Here is a 19,886-nt window from a genome sequence, read left to right as displayed (position 1 = left end):
CATTCTGAGAAGATGAGGGCTTTGTATGTCTGGCCTCCTGACCTTTCATCTTGCTGGACTGACTCAACAAATCAAATCAACATCTGGAGAAGCCTGGAGGAAATCCTGAGGATCCAGCAGGTCTGTGACAAGCAAGGGTAGAGTTGAACCCGGGTCCAAGGTTTCAGGTTCAGAAACGGCCTAGCAGATATGAGTAGCACTAGCTCCCCAGCTCTGGGCTATCTCCCAGGAACCCTCCTAATGCTAGTGGGGGCAGAAGCCAATGACAGGGAAACTTGATTCACCAGTGGCAGCATTCCCTCACAGAAAGATGCCTGGAGCTCTTCCTTCTAGTCCTCACTGGGAAGTCCCCCAGTTGTACCGGTTTGTTTACTGATGGCACAGAACACTACCAACTGTGGTGTCTGCACTATCTGAGGGCCTTGTTCAAGCACTCCAGTAGCTGTACTCTTCCCCTATGAAACTTGCAACCTTCGTTTATTTAAAGTCAATGTCTAATGGTACTTATAGCCCTTACTTACTGGACTTACTGGAAATAAAAAACAAGATGTACATATGTAAACATTTAATGAAAGTCAAAAAGAGAGTATTTACTAACAAGAACCAAATCAGTAATCTGAAAGAAAAAGGGAAGAAACTAATTCGGAACAAATATGAAGGAACAGATTAAGGGGAAGACATTTAAAAGAAACTGGAGAACACATCCATAATATAAAATCAACTAAGGGCAGAAACTTCAAAATATAAAAAAAAAACATATGGAGAAGAAATGATTTAAGAAATAACAAAATTTTACTGAGCAAATGATTAGTTTAAATTTTCAAAATGAAATGGCTCTCTCAAGTTTAAGACGGAAAAAGAAACATTTCTAAAAATATGGATAGATTAAGTCTGGTCATTTTACTTGAAATACTGGAAGATGCTAGGTAAGAGCAGACGAATTACTAATAAACAATTAATAGAAAAGGTCTAAAAACCAAGAATTTTTAGCCCAACAAAAAACTTACATTGGAGGACCCCCAATAAGTCAGGTTTCCAGTATTCACACTTACACAGCCCTTTCCCACACTGAGCCTGGGCTGCTCTGTGTGACCAGCACTGGCACAGAACATTAAAAGCATGTCCCAAGCACAGGATTAATTGTCACGTTCACGTTGGGGTTTGTCCTCTTGGAACATCCCTTCAAGGAAACTGCTAGTGGATTCTGGAAGGGCAGTGAGGAAACGGCTCAGAGAGGCTGGAGAAAGGGGAATCTGAAATTTCTGCTGATAGAACAATTACTGAAAATGCCCCTTAGTAATAAAGATATGCCTGAGGGGATTTCTGGGGAGAAAACTGAAATGTATGTCAAAAGTCCAGATGACCCATTTAATGGGGGAAAAAATAACCAAGGATCTAGAGAACCTGAATAAATAAAGAAACTCAATAAATTAATAAGACAAAGAACTTTGCACCAGGCAAAAAATGAGTATGAAACACTTAAGCAGATACTGGTGATAAAGCAAACTGATGAATACCTGAAATATTTGAACATCTTAAGAAGAGATTTAGACAAATAGCAGAGGTTTATGTTTGAATCAGTGGCAAATACAGAAAAAAAAATGTGAAAAATTTTAAAGAAAATGTTAGTAATTCCACCAAAAGCCAAAAATTATTCAAAAAAGAAAAAAATTCATTCTTTATTACATGGCTCAGCCATGTTTGCAGTTGTAATAATTCAATGCACTATGTCTAAACAAAAATTGTAACTACATTGGAAGGATGGGCAAGTTCTTAGTGTATCCAATTACTGTATGTGTGTATGTGTAAACAGAGAAATTTTTATCATCCAGAGTATACATTCAACACATTAAATCTAAACTTAAAAAAAAAAAACAGCAAGTAGCAATACACAAAATATTTAGTTACAAATATAAATACCAAAAGAAGTAAATATAAGAACTGAAAGAGATCATCCTTTAGGAGAATAGAAGAGAGACATAGGGGCGGAGAGGATGGTACACTGTTTTTTTGTAACAAACTCTAGAATTACTTAACGTTGAACCATTAATATAGATAATTTTGAAATATTTCTTTTAAAAGAAAGGAATTAGAAATTAGAAAATATCACAAATTTAGATGTATTGAAACTCATTCCTCAGAAAACTCAAAGTTTAACGAATAAATTTTTACTATAGCTACTACCTAATCCTTCTCATACTTGTGATAATTGTTTTTTTTTAACATTGTATCTATCAATATCACTTTAAAACTGTAACTCAAGTATTTAGAAAATTTTACAAATAACTTTATTTCAGTCATCATACAGAATCCTAAGTAATACCATTTGGCTTATAGGAGGGGGGACTGGCATAACAAATTATAATGTTTTGCCTAACACTGGTTTACACACAGATAAAAATATATCTGTCCTCTGTAACACATTCTGCACTAGCTACAGAGCTTGAAAAATATAGCATATTATTCACAGCTCAAAGTCTGAGACTGCATATAGCAGTGAATAACTATTCAAATTAATCATGCTATCATGCTATACTATGGCTGAATCAAGTATCTTAACCTTTCATACTCTGGCTTCTCCAAAGTTGAAAACCAAAACAGTGAACATGTGGTGTGTCTGTGTATCCATCCTTCTACCACACTATATCAAGGGATTTATAGGAATTAGGTCAAACTGCCAAAGCTAGTAGCTTAAAGCTATCACAGGAAGAAAAAAGATTCCATCACAAGGAATAGTCAATTTACAGCAAAATTTACCTGAAACTGTAGCATTTCCAGACGTCTATCAGTGAATTCAAATAGGGCTAATGTTGTCTTCATCATATACAGTGAATTAACCATGAAAGTGGCCATATCAGCTGTGCCCAGATTACTGGCTGACACAGTACACATCTGGAGCAGAGGATCCAATACACAAGACAAAACCTGCACACAAAAAAATAAAATCAGTTCTTTATTTCCAAATTTGTGATATGGTCCTGGATTAATGGCACTTCAGAATTAATACCAAACTAATTGGAAAAGTGCCAACTTATAGAAAAACATAAGAAAAAGAGTAAATGATAATAACTGTGTAATTTTAAAAATGGGTATGAGTGAATCAATACTTTAAAAAGAGAATCAACAAGAAGGAAGGGGTTATCTAAATATGAGTTACAAATACCAGCATTCAAACAGAATGTACAACAGAGGAGCAAAAAGCAATCACTGAAAATGAATTCACAAACTACCTGCACAAAATCAGCTTGACGAGCATCCAATGGTATGACTGAGGAATCATGTGATGCCAAAACTTCACGCAGTAACATGAGTGTCTGATTGAGTGCAGCACTTGGTCCAAGATCAGGTGGTGGGAGCTCAACCTAAAATAAAGAATGTTTTATGCACTCCTTAATCTTTCCACTAAATTTTTAGGTATACATACAAGTTCATGATAAAACAATACATGTGCATAATAAAAAAAACACTGGCTAACACATTAGAAATCTATAATTTATCAGTAGCTTATTTTGAACTATACTCATCAACACAGAAAGTAACGTGATTTTTTTGTCAGGTTGTCTTAGAATTAATATAACTTTGGATTCTAAAACTCAAAATTTTATGGGAAAAATTAGTGTTCACTTGAATAGAAGAATTATATTTAATGTTATCTGAAAAGTCCTTGTTTTTGTTTATATGTTTTTAGCCCACTTCATAAGAAAAAACAGACCAGTGCTATCCCAACTATAGTTGAGAAACTTTATTTTCTCAGGCCTAAATCACAGGGATCTGTCCAGTATGCCCAGGTATCAATCCTTCATCACGTGCTCCAACAGTGTCAGGAGGCTAGTCCATGGGCCATACACTTTGCAAATCACTTCACAAAAATAGTGCAACAATAACATTAAAATCTGGGGCTCTGGAAATCAATGAAACTGAGAATAAAAAATACAACACACAGAATCAATGAAACGAAGAGTTGGTTCTTTGAGAAGATAAATAAGATAGACAAGCCCTTAGTCAAACTAACCAAAGAAAAAGAGAGAAGATCCAAATTAATACTAAGATGTGAAAAAGACATCACAGACATCCAGCAGATCATTAGGGACTATTCTGGAAACTTATACTCCAATAAATTAGAAATCCTATAAGAAATGGATACATTTCTAGACAAACGTGATCTGCCAAAACTGAACAAAAGAACATAAAAAACAATCAAACCAATAACTAGCAATGACCAGAAACAGTAACAAAAAGCCAATTAAAAAAAGCCCAGGACCAGATGGATTCTCAGCTGAATTTTACCAAACCTTCAAAGAACTAATGCAAACACTCCTCAAATTGCTCTATGAAATAGGAAAAGGTAGATTACACTTCCCATTCTATGAAGCCAGTATCACATTCATACCAAAACCAGATAAGGACATGTCAAGGAAAGAAAATTACAGACTCATACCCCTGATAAACTTAAATGCAAAAATTCTTAATAAATTATTAAATTGTGTTTAACAACAGTATTAAGAAGATTGTACACTACAGGCAAGAGGGTTTTATCCCAGAGATGGAAGAATGGTTTAATACATGCAAATCAATGAATGTAATTCATCACATAAAAAGAATTAAGGACAAAAATCACATAGACATCAACAGATGCAGAGAAGGCCTTCAGCAAAACTTAGTGCCCATTCATGATAAAAACACTGAAGAAACTAGGGATAGAAGGAACTGACCTCAATATCAAAAAGGATACGTAAGAAAAACCCAAAGCTAAAAACCAAAGCAAACCTCATAGTAAATGGGGAAAAACTGAAAGTACTTCCTTTAAAATGTGGGATAAGACAAGGATGTCCACTTTCACCACTCCCATTTAATATTGTGCCAGAAAATCTAGCCAGAGCAATTAGGCAAGGGAAGGAAATAAAAGGAATAAAAACGAAAAAGGAAGAAGTCAAATTATCACTGTTTGCAGAAGATATGATCCTTTACCTAGAAGATTCAAAAAATTTCCACCAAAAGACTGCTAGAACTAACTAATAAATTTGGCAAAACAGGTTATAAAATCAACATACAAAAAAATAATTAATAGCTTTCCTATATACCAGTTTTGAGAAAGAAATCAGGAAGACAATTCCATTCATGATAGTCTAAAAAAACAAAACAGCAATAACAAAAAGAACACCAAACCCTTGGAATAAATCTAAGCAAGGACATGAAAGAAGACTTCAGAAGATGCAAAGACCTCCATGTTCATGGATAGGCAAAACTAATATTGTTAAAATGACTCTACTACCAAAAGCAATATACAGATTCAATGCAATCTCCATCAAGATACCAGTGACATTCTTCACAAAACTAGAAAAAATAGTTCTAAAATTCATTTGGAAGAATAAAAGATCCAGAATAGCCAAAGCAATTCTAAGCCAAAAGAGTAATTTTGGAGACATCACAATACCTGACTTCAAATATACCACAGAGCTTTAGTAACAAAAACTGGCCTAAAAAGAGACACATAGATCAATGGTACAGAATATAAGACAAAGAGATAAACACACACATCTACTATAGTCATCCGATCCTTGACAAAGGTACCGAACCATACATTGGAGAAAAGACAGCCTTTTTAACAAATGGTGTTGAAAAAACTTGTTATCCATATGTAGAAGAATGAGACTAGACTCCTATCTCTCACCCTGAACAAAAATCAACTCAAAGGGGATGAAAGATTTAAGAAGCAGATTATGCAACTTCTGGAAGAAACTATACAACTCTTAGAAGAAAATGTAGGTAGGGTCACTCCTCCTGTACAAGCAACAATTTTCTCAATAGGACCATTAAAGACCAGGAAATAATGCCAAGAGTCAATAAATGGGATGGCATCAAATTAAAAAGCTTCTATACAACAAAGAAAATGTGAAGAGACAACCTGCACAATGGGAGAAAATCTTTGCTAACTACTCTTCTGACAGAGAATTAATATCTAGAATATATAAAGAACTCAAAAAACTTTACACCAAAAGATCATATAACCCAATTAATAAAAATGGTGGAATGAGTCAGACATCATTACCCAATGTACATATATGATTACATGAATGGTATGAATCTACATGGTGTACAACCATAGAAACGAAAAGATGTACCCCATTTGTGTACAATGAATCAAAATGCAGTCTGTAAAAATAAAAAAATTATTAAAAAAATAAATGGGCAAATGAATAAAATAGACATTTCTCAAAGAAGAGATACAAATGGCCAACAAATACATGAAAAAATATTCAACATCATTAGCAATTACGGAAAATGCAAATCAAAACTAACAGATTTCATCGTACACCAGTCAGAATGGCAGTCATCAAGAATATAAATAATAAAAGCTGGAGAGAATGTGGAGAAAAAGAAACACTTTTACACTGTTGGTGGGATTATAAATTAGTACAACCACTATGGAAATCAATATAAAGGTTCCTCAAAAGACAAGGCATGGAACCACCATATGACCCAGCTATACCACTCCTCAGCATCTATCCTAAAGAATTAGTCATCATACTATAGCAATACATGCATACCCATGGTTATAGCAGCACAATTAACAGTAGCCACACTATGGAACCAGCCTAGGTGTCCATCAATGGAAGAATGGATAAAGAAAGTGTGGTAAATATATACACAATGGAGTTTTACTCATCCATGAAGAAAAATGAAGTTTTGTTATTTGCAGGACATACATGGAACTGGAGACTATTATGTTAAGAGAATTAAGTCAAATTCAGAAGGTCAAGGGTCCTAATTTTCCCTCAAATGGGGAAGCTAAAGAAAAAGGAAAAGAAAGGTGGGAATGGATCTCAGGGAAATCAGTAGAGGACAGGGACCAAGAGGTGGGAGGTGGGGAGGGAGGCTGTAAGTGCTAGGGAGTGATATTGGCCAAATTATATTGTTATATTGTATGCATGTATGCATATATAACAAATCCCATCATTATGTACAACTATAATACACCTATAAATAAAAATAAAAAAATCTGGGGTTCTGGAGCTAAAGTAAGTTCAAATTCTGGATCTACCACTTGCTAGTTGTATGACCTTGGGAAAGTTACTTAACATCCCAGAACTTCAGAATGATTCTACAAGGATTAAATAGAATTCTTGCATGTGAACTGCTGAGAAGAGCACTTAGGACTTAATAAGTGGAAGGTATACCAAGTGCATGACCTCCAATGGGGATACCATGATTCCGGGGAGGAAGCCCTGGGGAATTTTTCATTCATTCATTTTCATTCTCCTCAACAGGATCTATATAAGGAGCAGTTAACAGCTCTTTCTGAAGATCATCCCTGTACTGAGTCCTTTGAGCACTAATGGCCCCAACATCTTACCACTAAGATGAGGCATTCTCCAAGTTCACACAAAACATCTTTCCTTCCTAAATGTTTCACTATGTTGAAATTTTGCTAGCTAATTTTATATCCTTGTGACTCAAAAGCTTTAACTTTTACTTTAAGTTAGTATTATTAAATATAAAAAGGGTAGGAATAAAAGTTATTTAACATTTTTGCTTTATGAATATTAAATGAATCAGAGTACTTGCTAAGCTTTACCTTAATAGACATTTAACATTAATATTTTCCTATTCATCAGACCAATGACCCAAAAGTATTTACTGATTTTTCTTTTCCTCACTTCCCTGATCTCATTTACCAAGAAGCCCTGTATCACTAAGATATATTCAAATGTAATGCTCCAAACTGTCCCCATGCTACCACCCAACAGCAAGGCAGTCTCATCTTTTGCCTGGTCTATTCCAAGAGTCTCCTGAGAGGTCTCATCTCCCATACCTACCTTCCATTCTCCATACATCAGTCAAAATAATCTTTTCAAATTGCTTTAAATGCTTTAAAAGTAAATAAAAAAGGTCAGTCCTCTAAACCCATTAGTCTTCAATGGCTCATGCTTGCACTTAAAATCCAGTTGTCTTAAAGGTGTGTAACACCTAAAACAAACTCTAGTCTCTATACTCATAGCAGATGTGTGGAAAATATGATTAAAAAGCAACAAAACAAAACAAAACAAAACTTACAACAGCATCAAGAAACCATCCAATATCTAAGAATAAGCCTAATAAAAGATGTGTAAGGCTAGAAAATTATATTACTGTAAGAAATTAATGAACACCTCAATAAAGGGATGGCTATACCACATTTACAAACTAAAAACTTCATTATTAAGATGTTAAATTCTCCCAAATTAATTTATAGATTCAATCAAAATCCCAAAAAGCTTTTTACTTTGAAAATTGACAAGATTATTCTAAATTCACACAAAATTGCATAGAACTTAAAATCGCATTGCCTAAAATAGTCAATACACTACTATGAAAAAGAAACCGAAGGATTTTAAGGTAATAGATCAAAGCTGTAGAGTGATTAAAGAATGTGGCACTGGTGCAACGGATAGAAAAATAAACCAATGAAATAAACATAATAAAAGAAAATGAAAAAAACAAAATAAACCCACTCATATGGTCATGTGATTTATGAAACAGTTTCCACAGTGGGAAAATGTCTTTACAATGGTACTGGATCAAGTGTACTATATATCCATATGGAAAAAAATCTTTACCCTACCTTACCTCATATTCAAAAATTAATCTGAGAAGGATCAAAGACCTAAATGTGGAAGATAAAATAATCAAGCTTCTTGGAAGAAAACTTGGATGAACACCCTCAGGAAAGGTTTCTTAAATAGAACACAAAATGAATTAATCTCAAAAGATTAGTATATAGGACTGGATTAAAAATTAAGTGCTTCTATTCATCAAAATACATCATTAGGAGAGTGATAAAACAATTAAAAAACTGAAAATTATTACACAACAGTAGGAAAAAAGACAACCCAATGGAAAACTGGGCAACAAAATTCATAAGAGTACATTCAACAGTCAATAAACATGAAAACCTGTTCAACGCCATTAGTCTTCAGAAAAATGCAAACTACACACATTAAATACTATCACATACTTTCCACAATGGATAAAATTAAAAAGACCAACAACATCAAGGACTGGAGAGGATGTGGAGCAACTAACACTTCCACACATTCCTGGAAGAGTAATGGGAAAACATTTTCAGGGCAAACACCTACTAGAACTCATCAGTTCTATCATCCAGATTTATTCCATGTCTGTGATACAAACAACAGAAATGAAAACTTATAATCAGCAAAAGATGTACAGGAATACTCACGGCAGCTTATTTACAATACCCAAGAGCTAGAAATAACCCAAACATCCATCATAATAGAATAGGCAAATAAATTGCAGTGTATTTATATAATTATCTATACAATAGAACTTCACAATGATTAAAAAATGAACCACTAGGACTCTGGACATCCTCCCCACCACTGCAGACAGACACTTCACACTGCACCCGATCCCACCCTCCCACGGGCTGACTTGGCGTGCCCTCGATGGGGCTCCCCAGCTTCTTTGGAGGCTGGTGTAGACATTTTGAATTATTTCTGAGGGTGTGGCCACCATTATTGAAAGGGTGGCTCCCTTCCTGAGACCTACAGGAGACTGGAGGCCCTTTGACAGGTACCTCCATTTATGCACTTACATCCTACACCCTTCCCTATCCTCTTCGTTCACCACTAGAAATACTGTAAATCATAATTGAACTCATCCTGTTCATTACAATAATGTTAAAGTCTTTATAGGGGCTATCTGGTTCAGGGTTGTATTTCCTCTGTATTGGGTGCTGTTAATATTGATCTCCCCTTCAAAGGAGAGGTTCTGGAAAACTGAAGGGTCACAATAAGCCTGCAGGGGGTGGAAACTTCAGTACCTCAGATCTTCACTGCTAGGAGGGGAATATACAGAAACAACATTTAAAAAATGGGAAGAAAGTGTCCCTAACAAACCAAAATGCTATTTTGATAGAATCCAATGATAGCATGGCAGTAGAAATGACAAAGAAAATTTAGAATCTGCTTAATTAAAATGATTTGTGAGGCAAAGATGAGATAAGAGAGCAAATGCAGGCAATGCATGACCATTCCAGTAAACAGTTAAAAGAGCAAATGCAGGATGCAAAAGAATACTTCAATAAAGAGATACTCTGAAAAAAACAAAAAAACAAAAAAACAAATACTTGAAATGAAAGAAATAATAAACCATATTAAAAACTCAACAGAAAGCATCACCAAAGAATAGATCTTGTGGAAAACAGAATCTCAGACAATGAAGACAAAATATTTAATCTTGAAAATAAAGTTGAACAAACTGAGACAATGTTAAAAAATCATGAATGGAACCTCTAAGAATTATAGGATATCATGCAAAGACCAAATTTAAGAATTATTGGGACTGAGGAAGGCACAGAGATACAAATCAATGGAATGAACAACCTGTTCAATGAAATAATATCAGAAAATTTCCCAAACCTGAAAAATGAAATGGAAAATCAAATATAAGAGGCTTACAGAACACCAGGTGCACAAAATTACAACAGATTCACACCAAGGCACATTATAATGAAAATACCTCACATACAAGATAAAGATAGGATTTTAAAGGCTGCAAGAGAAAAGCATCAGGTTACTTATAAGGGGAAACCAATATAGATATCAGCAGATTTCTCAGCCCAGACCCTAAAGGCAAGAAGGGCCTGGAACAATATATTTCAAGCTCTGAAAGAACATGGATGCCAACCAAGAATCCCATGCCCAGCAAAACTAGCCTTCAGATTTGATGATGAAATAAAATCTTTCCATGATAAACAAAAGTTAAAAGAATTTACAAATAGAAAGCCTGCACTACAGAACATTCTCAGCAAAATATTTTGTGAGGAAGAAGAGAAAAACAACAATACAAGTCAGCAAAGGGAGGAACTGCCCTAAAGGAAAAGGTCAATCAAAGGAGAAACCAAGTCAACTTAAAAACCTAAATAAGCCAAAATGACCAGGAATATAAATCATATCACAATAATAACCCTGAATGTTAATGGCCTAAACTCAATAATCAAAAGACAAAGACTGGCAGATTGGATTAAAAAGAAAGAACCAACAATATACTGCCTTCAAGAGACTCATGTCACAGAAAAAGCCATCCACAGACCAAAGGTGAAAGGATGGGGAAAAACATACCATGCACATGGACTCAGAAAAAAAGCAGGGGTCTCCATCCTCATATCAGATAAAGTGTACTTCAAACCTATGTTAATCAGAAGGACTAAAAAAGGACATTTAATACTGCTTAAGGGAAGCATAAATCAACAAGACATAATGATTTTAAATATTTATGCCCCAAACAATGGAGCATCTATGTACATCAAACAAGCCCTTATCAATTTTAAGAATCAAACAGACCAAAGCACAATAATAGTGGGGGACTTTAAAACACTGCTCTCACCACTGGATAGATCCTCCAAACAAAAACTGAACAAAGAAACTACAATCAATGATATAGACTTAATGGACATTTACATAGTATTTTCATCCATCATCGAGCAAATATACTTTCTTCTCAGCAGATCATGAATCCATCTCCAAAACAGACCATATGCTATGCCAAAAAGAAGCCATTAGTAAATACAAAAATATAGAGATTCTACCCTGTATCCTATCAGACCATATGGAATGCAATCAGAAGTCAATGATAAAATAACAAACAATAACTACTTCTACATCTGGAGACTAAATAATATGCTATTGAATGATGCAATGATAACAGAAGACATCAGGGAAGAAATAAAAAAAATTCTTAGAGGTAAATGAGAACAATGACACAACATATCAAAATCTCTGGGACACTGAAAGCAGTACTAAGAGGAAGTTCATTGCATTGAATTCATACATTAAGAAAATAAAAAGTCAACAACTAAATGACCTAACATTACATCTCAAAGCCCTAGAAAATGAAGAACAGATCAACATCAAAAATAGCAGATGACAGGAAATAATTAAAATCAGAGCTGAAATCAATGAAATTGAAACAAGAGAAACAATTCAAAAAATTGACAAAACAAAAAGTTGGTTCTTTGAAAAAGTAAACAAAATTGAAAAACCCTTAGCCATACTAATGAAGAGGAGAGCGAAAACTCAAAATACTAGAATTCATGATGAAAAAGGAGAGATCATGACAGATACCATTGAAATACATAACATAATTAGAAGCTACTTTGAAAATCTATACTCCAAAAATATCGAAGACATTGACAAATTTTTAGAGACATATGATCCTCCCAAACTGAACCAGGAAGCCATACACAATTTAAACAGATCAATATCAAGCACCGAAATAGAAGATGTCATCAAAAGCCTACCAACCAAGAAAAGCCCAGGACCAGATGGGTTCTCAGTCAAATTCTACAAGATCTTTACAGAAGAACTAATACCAATACTCCTCAAAGTATTACAGGAAATAGAAAAGGAGGGAACGCTTCCAAACTTATTCTATGAGGCTAGTATCACTCTGATACCAAAACCAGACAAAGACACATCAAGGAAAGAAAACTTTAGTCCAATATCCCTGATGAACATAGATGCAAAAATCCTTAACAAAATACTGGCAAATCACATACAAAAATATATTAAAAAGATAGTGCACCATGATCAAGTGGGGTTTATCCCAGGGATGCAAGTTTGTTCAACATCCAGAAACCAATAAATGTAATTCATCAGATCAATAGACTTAAAGTTAAGAATCATATGATTATTTCAACAGATGCTGAGAAAGCATTTCATAAAATACAGCACCCCTTCATGCTTAAAACACTAAAAAAAAATAGGAATAGTGGGAACATACCTCAACATTGTAAAGGCTATCTATGCTAAGCCCATAGCCAACATCATTCTTAATGGAGAAAAACTGAAAGCATTCCCTCTAAAAACTGGAACAAGGCAGGGATGCCCTCTTTCACCACTTCTATTCAACATCATTCTTGAAACACTAGCCAGAGCAACTGGACAGACCAAAGAAATTAAAGGGATATAAACAGGAAAAGAAGAACTCAAGCTGTCACTATTTGCTGATGACATGATCCTATATTTAGAAGATCCAAAAAACACCACTAGAAAACTTCTACAGCTAATAAATGAATTCAGCAAAGTAGCAGGATATAAAATCAATACGCATAAATCTAATGCATTTCTATTCATAAGTGATGAATCCTCTGAAAGAGAAATTAGGAAAACCATTCCATTCACAATAGTCTCAAAATAAAACACTTGGGAATCAATCTAACAAAAGAGGTGAAAGACCTCTACAGTGAAAACTATAGAACGCTAAAGAAAGAAATTGAAGAAAACCTTAGAAGATGGAAAGATCTCCCATGTTCTTGGATAGGATCAATATTGTCAAAATGACCATTCTACCAAAGGCGCTGTACAGATGCAATGCAATTCCAGTGAAAATTCCATGACATTCCTCATAGATATAGAGAAAGCAATCATGAACTTCATCTGGAACAATAAGAGACCTCAAATAGCCAAAACAATCCTGAGGAGAAAAAGTGAAGTGGGAGGTATCACAATACCAGACCTTAAGCTATACTAAAGAGCAATAGTAACAAAAACGGCATGGTATTGGCACCAAAATACACAGGCAGACCAATGGTACAGAATAGAAGACACAGAGACAAACCCACATAAACACTGTGACCTAATACTAGACAAATGAGCCAAAACATACAATGGAGAAAACATAGCCTGTTCAACAAATGGTGCTGGCAAAACAGGAAATTCATATGCAGTAAAATGAAATTAAACCTCTATCTCTCACCCTGCACAAAACTCAACTCAAAATGGATCAAGGACTTAGGAATTAGACCAGAGACCCTGCACCTAATAGAAGACAAAGTAGGCCTGAATCTTCATCATGTTGGTTTAGGATCAGACTTCCTCAACAAGACTCCCAAAGCACAAGAAATCAAAGCAAGACTCAATAAGTAGGATGGACTCAAACTAAAGAGCTTTTACTCAGCAAAGGATACAATCAATAATGTGAAGAGAGCCTACAGAGTGGGAGAAAATCTTTTCCACATGCACTTCAGATAGGGCACTTATCTCCAAAATTTTTAAAGAACTTATGAAACTTTACACCAAAAATATGAGGAACCCAGTCAATAAATGGGCCAATGAACTGGACAGACACTTTACAGAAGAAGACATATAGGCAATTAAGAAATATATGAAAAAGTATTCAGTATCTCTAGTAATTAGAGAAATGCAAATTAAAACAACTCTAAGATTTCATCTTACTCCAATTAGAATGGCTTTTATCAAGAACACAAACAATAATTGATGTTGGCGTGGATGTGGGGAAAAAGGCACACTTTTACATTGCTGGTGGAGTTGCAAATTGGTGCAGCCGATCTGGAAAGCGTTTGGAGAATCCTCAGATAACTTGGAATGGACCTACCTTTTGACCCAGTTATCCCACTCCTCAGTTTATACCCAAAGGACTTAAAACTTAGCATACTACAGTAACACAGCCACAACAAAGATTAAAGCAGCTCAATTCACAATTGCTAGATTGTGGAACCAACCTAGATGCCCTTCAACAGAAGAATGGATAAAGAAATTGTGGTATATATACACAATGGAATACTCTTTAGCCATAAAAAATAACAATATTATGGCATTTGCAAATAAATGGATGGAACTGGAGAATATCATGCTAAGTGAAATAAGCCAATCCCAAAAACCAAAGGCTGAATGTTTTCCCTGATAAGTGGAGGATGATATATAATGCAGGTGGGAGGGTGGGGAGTGAGAGAAGAATGGAGGAACTTTACATTATGTTGAAGGAAATGAGAGGGCGGGAGGTATGAAAAATCATGGAATGAGACAGACGTCACTGCCTTATGTACATGTATGATTACATATTACTTGAATAGTATGAATCCACATAGTGTACAATCATAGAAACAAAATGATGTACAATGAATCAAAATGCAGTCTGTAAGAAATAAAAAAATAAATATTTTTTTTAAAAATGAACTACTAAACATGCCAATGGATGAATTTGAGAGATATAATATTAAATGAACCATAAGAGCCAAAAATGTGTGAATTTATTTACATGACATTAAAAAGCAGGAAAAAAGGGAGAGAAACAGATGGTGGTACATGCTGGGGAAGGTACTGACTGGGCAGGGCAAGAGGAAGCCTTCTCTGGTGCTAGTTAGGTTTTATATCTTGATATGGATGATGGTTAATGAGTACACACACATACAAAGATTCAGTGGAGTATACGCTGTGACTTGAAAGAGAAATTAGGAAAACCGTTCCATTCACAATAGTCTCAAAATAAAAACACTTGGGAATCAATCTAACAAAAGAGGTGAAAGACCTCTACAATGAAAACTATAGAACGCTAAAGAAAGAAATTGAAGAAAACCTTAGAAGATGGAAAGATCTCCCATGTTCTTGGATAGGATCAATATTGTCAAAATGATATAATGTACTGGACATTATATCTCCATGTAATATTCAAAATTAATAAACAAAGTGATCGCTAATAGTTGTTGATTAGTGCCCATGAGTTTTGAGAAACACATATTCATAATTTTATGTACATTTTCCCAAATGACAAAGTTGAGTAGAAAGAAAAATTACACATTTTAAAACCATTCTTCAGTCAATTGAAAACCTCATATTCAGTATATTACCTTTCTTTCATGTATGATTACACGAATGGTATGAATCTACATTGTGTACAACCATAGAAACGAAATGTACATTTGTGTACAATGAATCAAAATGCAGTCTGTAAAAAAGTAAAATAAAATAAAATAAAATAAATGAAAAAAATATGTAGAGCTTTAGCATGAAAAATGGCTGTCATTTTTCCTGTGACTAGTTGCTTTTTATCCCTTTTGGAGTATAATGGCTTTGACTTTTCTAGAGAAAAATGAAAAGTCTACATCATAAATAAATGCAAAAGCTCTTTCTAGACTCCATTCCTCTGCAACTTTATTTTATGCTTTCAAATATCTTCTATTTAATGTCCTCCAATTTTCTGTTCTGTAACTTCAAAGGTTCTTTAGGCCTTTGCTTTCAAAAAATAAAAACAAATACAAATCAGAAAAATCTGTATATTTTAAACTAATGTCCTTATTCTATACATGCACTCTTTTTGCTCACAGTAAGTGACATACATTACTTGGACAATAAGTAGAATTAAAGTTTTTTTGTTTGTTTGTTTTTGGTACTGGGGACTGAACCCAGAGGTGATTTACCACAAGTCAGATTCCCAGCCCTTTTTATTTTTTATTTTGAGACAGGGTTGATGTCGCTTAGAGCCTCGATAAGCTGCTGAGAGTGGCTTTGAATTGCAATCCTTCTGCCTCAGTCTCCCAAGTTGCTGAGATTACAGGCATATACTGCCACACCTGGCTGGAATTAAAGTTTTTAAGTCAATAAAATTATCCAAGATAAAGAGTACAAAGAAATGTCTGTTTGAAATAATATTAAAAGCATTTCAACTGAAAAATATTATTTTTATTTGTTTATTATTCTTGGCAGACCAATCTGTAAGGAATAATCTAAAATTCAAGCTATTCATTTAGAATGAGCACATGAATATACTGGGAATCTTGTTAAAATGCATATTTGACTCAATAGGGCTAGAGTGGGGCCTGAGATATTTGCATGTACAATAAGATCCCAGGTGATGCCCAAACTGCAGGACTAAATGCTGTGTGTCGAGTAGTAAAAAGGGACTCTAAATAGTAAGCAGAGCCTGGAATTTAATTACAACTTATTTTAAAAGGTCATTTAGGATTTTTCAGAGGACTGGGGAAATCAATTTTATTATTAATTTAGTGTGGGTTTCATTTATAACAGGCTATATCCTTTATAAATTAGGATTGTACTTATTACAGCAAGAGTTTCAGAAAATATTTGTGTGGCTTGAATTGATATAGCACCGTCCTTTGCTCTCCTAGATGTGCAGTCAAGAACGCTCCAGGAAACTCTGGTAGGGAAGGGAGTAGATGCAAATGTTCAAGTGCTTCAAATGCTTTGTGAGAGAAAAGGTACATCTTTTAATAATGAAGTCCTTGAATTTTCTTTTCTTCATACCAGATAAAGAACATGTCTTTTTAAAAGCATTAAAAGCAATCATATAAAAAAGTTTCTTTCTGGTTGTACCTTTATTATATATTTTTTAAAGATATTCTTCCTAATAATTTTACTATCCACTTAAACTATTAACAAAAATTTCCACTTGGGAGCTCTCCTAATGAAAAACATTCTGCAATATGTGTTGTTCTCTTTATAAGGTTAGAATCATTTTAGAGGAAGTGAAATGGTTGACAAGAAGCAGAATGAGAAAAGATATGATTAATATAGTATCATTCAAATTGAATGAATGAAATTATTCTTGAAAGAAATTTGAAATGGTTTTATACATATATATATATATAGTGTGTATATGTATACATAAGGGCAACATAGATATTGTAAAGAGTATCATAATTCAATCCTAATTTAATGTTAAAATATTCTTTAATCGGCCCAATTCATATCTAAGAAAAACATTTCAGGGTACAATTATTAACAGTAATGACAACAAAAACAAAATAATCATCAGAATCCATTCACTGCTGTAAATTCACATAAGCTGCAATTGGTAATTAATATATTCAAATTATAATCTTTTTCTTCCAATTTTTACACTATTCAAGGTTCTCATTGGAAGATGCCATCCTTACAAGTCGCCTTTTGTTATCCATTGTATTTTCCTATTTTCTTGCAACTTTCATTTTAACTTTTATATGAGTAATAAAATATAGAGGAATTTAGCATTTGATGAGGGGATAAGACAAACAGGCACCCACTTGGGAAAGGTAAACAGATCCCTAATATGGACAAAAGTAAACTTCAGGAAGAACAAAAATATGATGCAAAAATGAAACCACAGAGACACCTAAGAACATATATCTAAATGAATTTGATAAACAACCTATAATTTTCTTACCAATAAAAGCTAACTTCATCACGTATTAAATACTAAATGTATTTTTCTGTGGGGAACTTTCAAGCATGACACGTTTTCAAGGGAAAACTATAAGCAGAAAAAAAACTTTAGATTTTTCCATGTCCAAAAATAAAAGTTGATGTGTCGGAAAAGACTACAGGCAAATTTAAAAGGAAAATAACTTATAGAAAATGTTTAGAATATAAATGTTAATATTCTTAAGGTATAAAGAATATCAGGAATTAACAAGAATAAGACACAACCCAATAGGAAAATGGCAAAGGAATCAACAATTCACACACAGGCAATAAAGATAAATAAAATGTTAATTCTTAATAGAATCACAGAAGTCCAAGTGAGAAAAACAATGAGATGTCACTCTATGCTCATCATATTGGCAAAGGTCTTTTAAAACGCCCACTGACCAGTTTCAGCAAGGCTTGGCACATCTGACGGGAGCCTATAGGGTAGACTTGTCCACATGGGTGAAAGGAGGTAAATATGAGTGGCTGCCTTCAATCACACAGCATTTAATGGACATCACAGAGGGCTTTGCTCATCTTGTAGACAGTGAATTTTTTGGACTCCAGTCTACAAGGTTTTATAATTTCCTTTAGCAATGCTTAGTGGTGACAACATATACAAAGCAAAAATTGAAAAATTAATTCACAATGGTTTTGCAAAGTGAATACAGTAAACTGACAAAGGTACAAAAGAAAAGGCAAGATAATGATGGAACATGCACTAGCAAAAAATGAACAGAACTAATCATTCAGGTATGCAGTATCAAGCTCTTTATGAGCTGATATTTTGCTAGTTTTATAGCTTTCCAGCTAATTCTCCTGTTTTTACAGTGGACAATCAAAACATTCATCAATAATCTAATGTCTCCTCATCTGAAGTATTTAAATCTCATTCCCCACCCCCAGCTTCTTTCTGAAGTAGTAGGTAGTGAACTCTGGGCCTGGCCCATGCTAAGTGCTAGGTAAGCACTCTACCACTGAGCCACACCCCCAACCCTTTATCTGGTCTGAATACCATGGCTATTATCCAAAAGTACTGGCAAGCATTCTTGATTTATTTAGATAGGAATATGCCTCTAGTGCTTCTGTGTTAATTATGTTGGTTATTAGTTCTATTTATTTTCTTATGATTAAAGAAGTATTCTTCCATTATTTTTCTCCCCAATTTGATTAAACATCATGACAATATAGAATTTAACATATTTTACATATTCAATAAGTATATTTCTTAATCACCATTAAATTTTAATGTGTAAACATTGAACACACACATATACATACATACAGTATCTCTGATCACCTAAAACATTTATTTTCTAACTCTGATATATCCTTATATTTGTGGAATAATCATACCTGGCTTTAATATAAAGCTGGATCTGACCTGATGATACATTTTTTGGAAAGTTAAAAAGTGAATGACGTGGTCATCACCCAGCACTATTTTTAACAGGCTTTAATGTCAGTGTTATACTATCAAAGAACTGGAATGCTCCTTCTATTTCTCTGTGTTGTACAAAACTGTTCACTCCCTGCAGATGTGAATGAAACATCTCAGCAACCTGAGGTCAGTCTTGCAGAAAGTTCCTTAGTTGCCTTTCCTCCGTCCCTATACCAAACAAGTAAGTAATACACTTTTTAAAATGTTTTGGAGGGCTGGGGATATAGCTCAGTTGGTAGAGTGCTTGCCTCGCATGCACAAGGCCCTGGATTCAATCCCTAGTTCCACCAAAAACTAAAAAAATAAAGATAAAAGATTCCTAGTAACCTCATCTAAATATGTGGGTTCAAATATACCTTTCATGAAAAACTCTAAATCCAAATGAACAGTTCCAATTCCAGAGAAATATTCTATAGGTAGGACCTCAAACTCAACTTTCCTACTTAGACGGTATCATCCTC

The 19,886-nt window shown here is 34.3% G+C and overlaps 1 protein-coding gene across 1 annotated transcript in view; it reads right to left on the bottom strand.

Annotated features, from left to right (window-relative positions):
* Positions 1-19,886, bottom strand: part of Cog6 (component of oligomeric golgi complex 6) — an 82,102-nt gene that overhangs the window by 18,499 nt on the left and 43,717 nt on the right. Inside the window, exons 14-15 of the mRNA XM_047554159.1 lie at positions 3,231-3,362; positions 2,758-2,925 (exon numbers count right to left, since the gene is read on the bottom strand). Of these exons, the coding sequence (XP_047410115.1) occupies positions 2,758-2,925; positions 3,231-3,362 (300 nt within the window). The remainder of the gene's footprint in view (positions 1-2,757; positions 2,926-3,230; positions 3,363-19,886) is intronic.

The sequence above is a fragment of the Sciurus carolinensis genome, chromosome 5 (assembly GCF_902686445.1).
Source record: "Sciurus carolinensis chromosome 5, mSciCar1.2, whole genome shotgun sequence".
Classification (NCBI taxonomy): domain Eukaryota; kingdom Metazoa; phylum Chordata; class Mammalia; order Rodentia; family Sciuridae; genus Sciurus; species Sciurus carolinensis.
The sequence above is the reverse complement of the archived record's forward strand: the minus strand, read 5'-3'. Positions and strand labels throughout refer to the sequence as shown.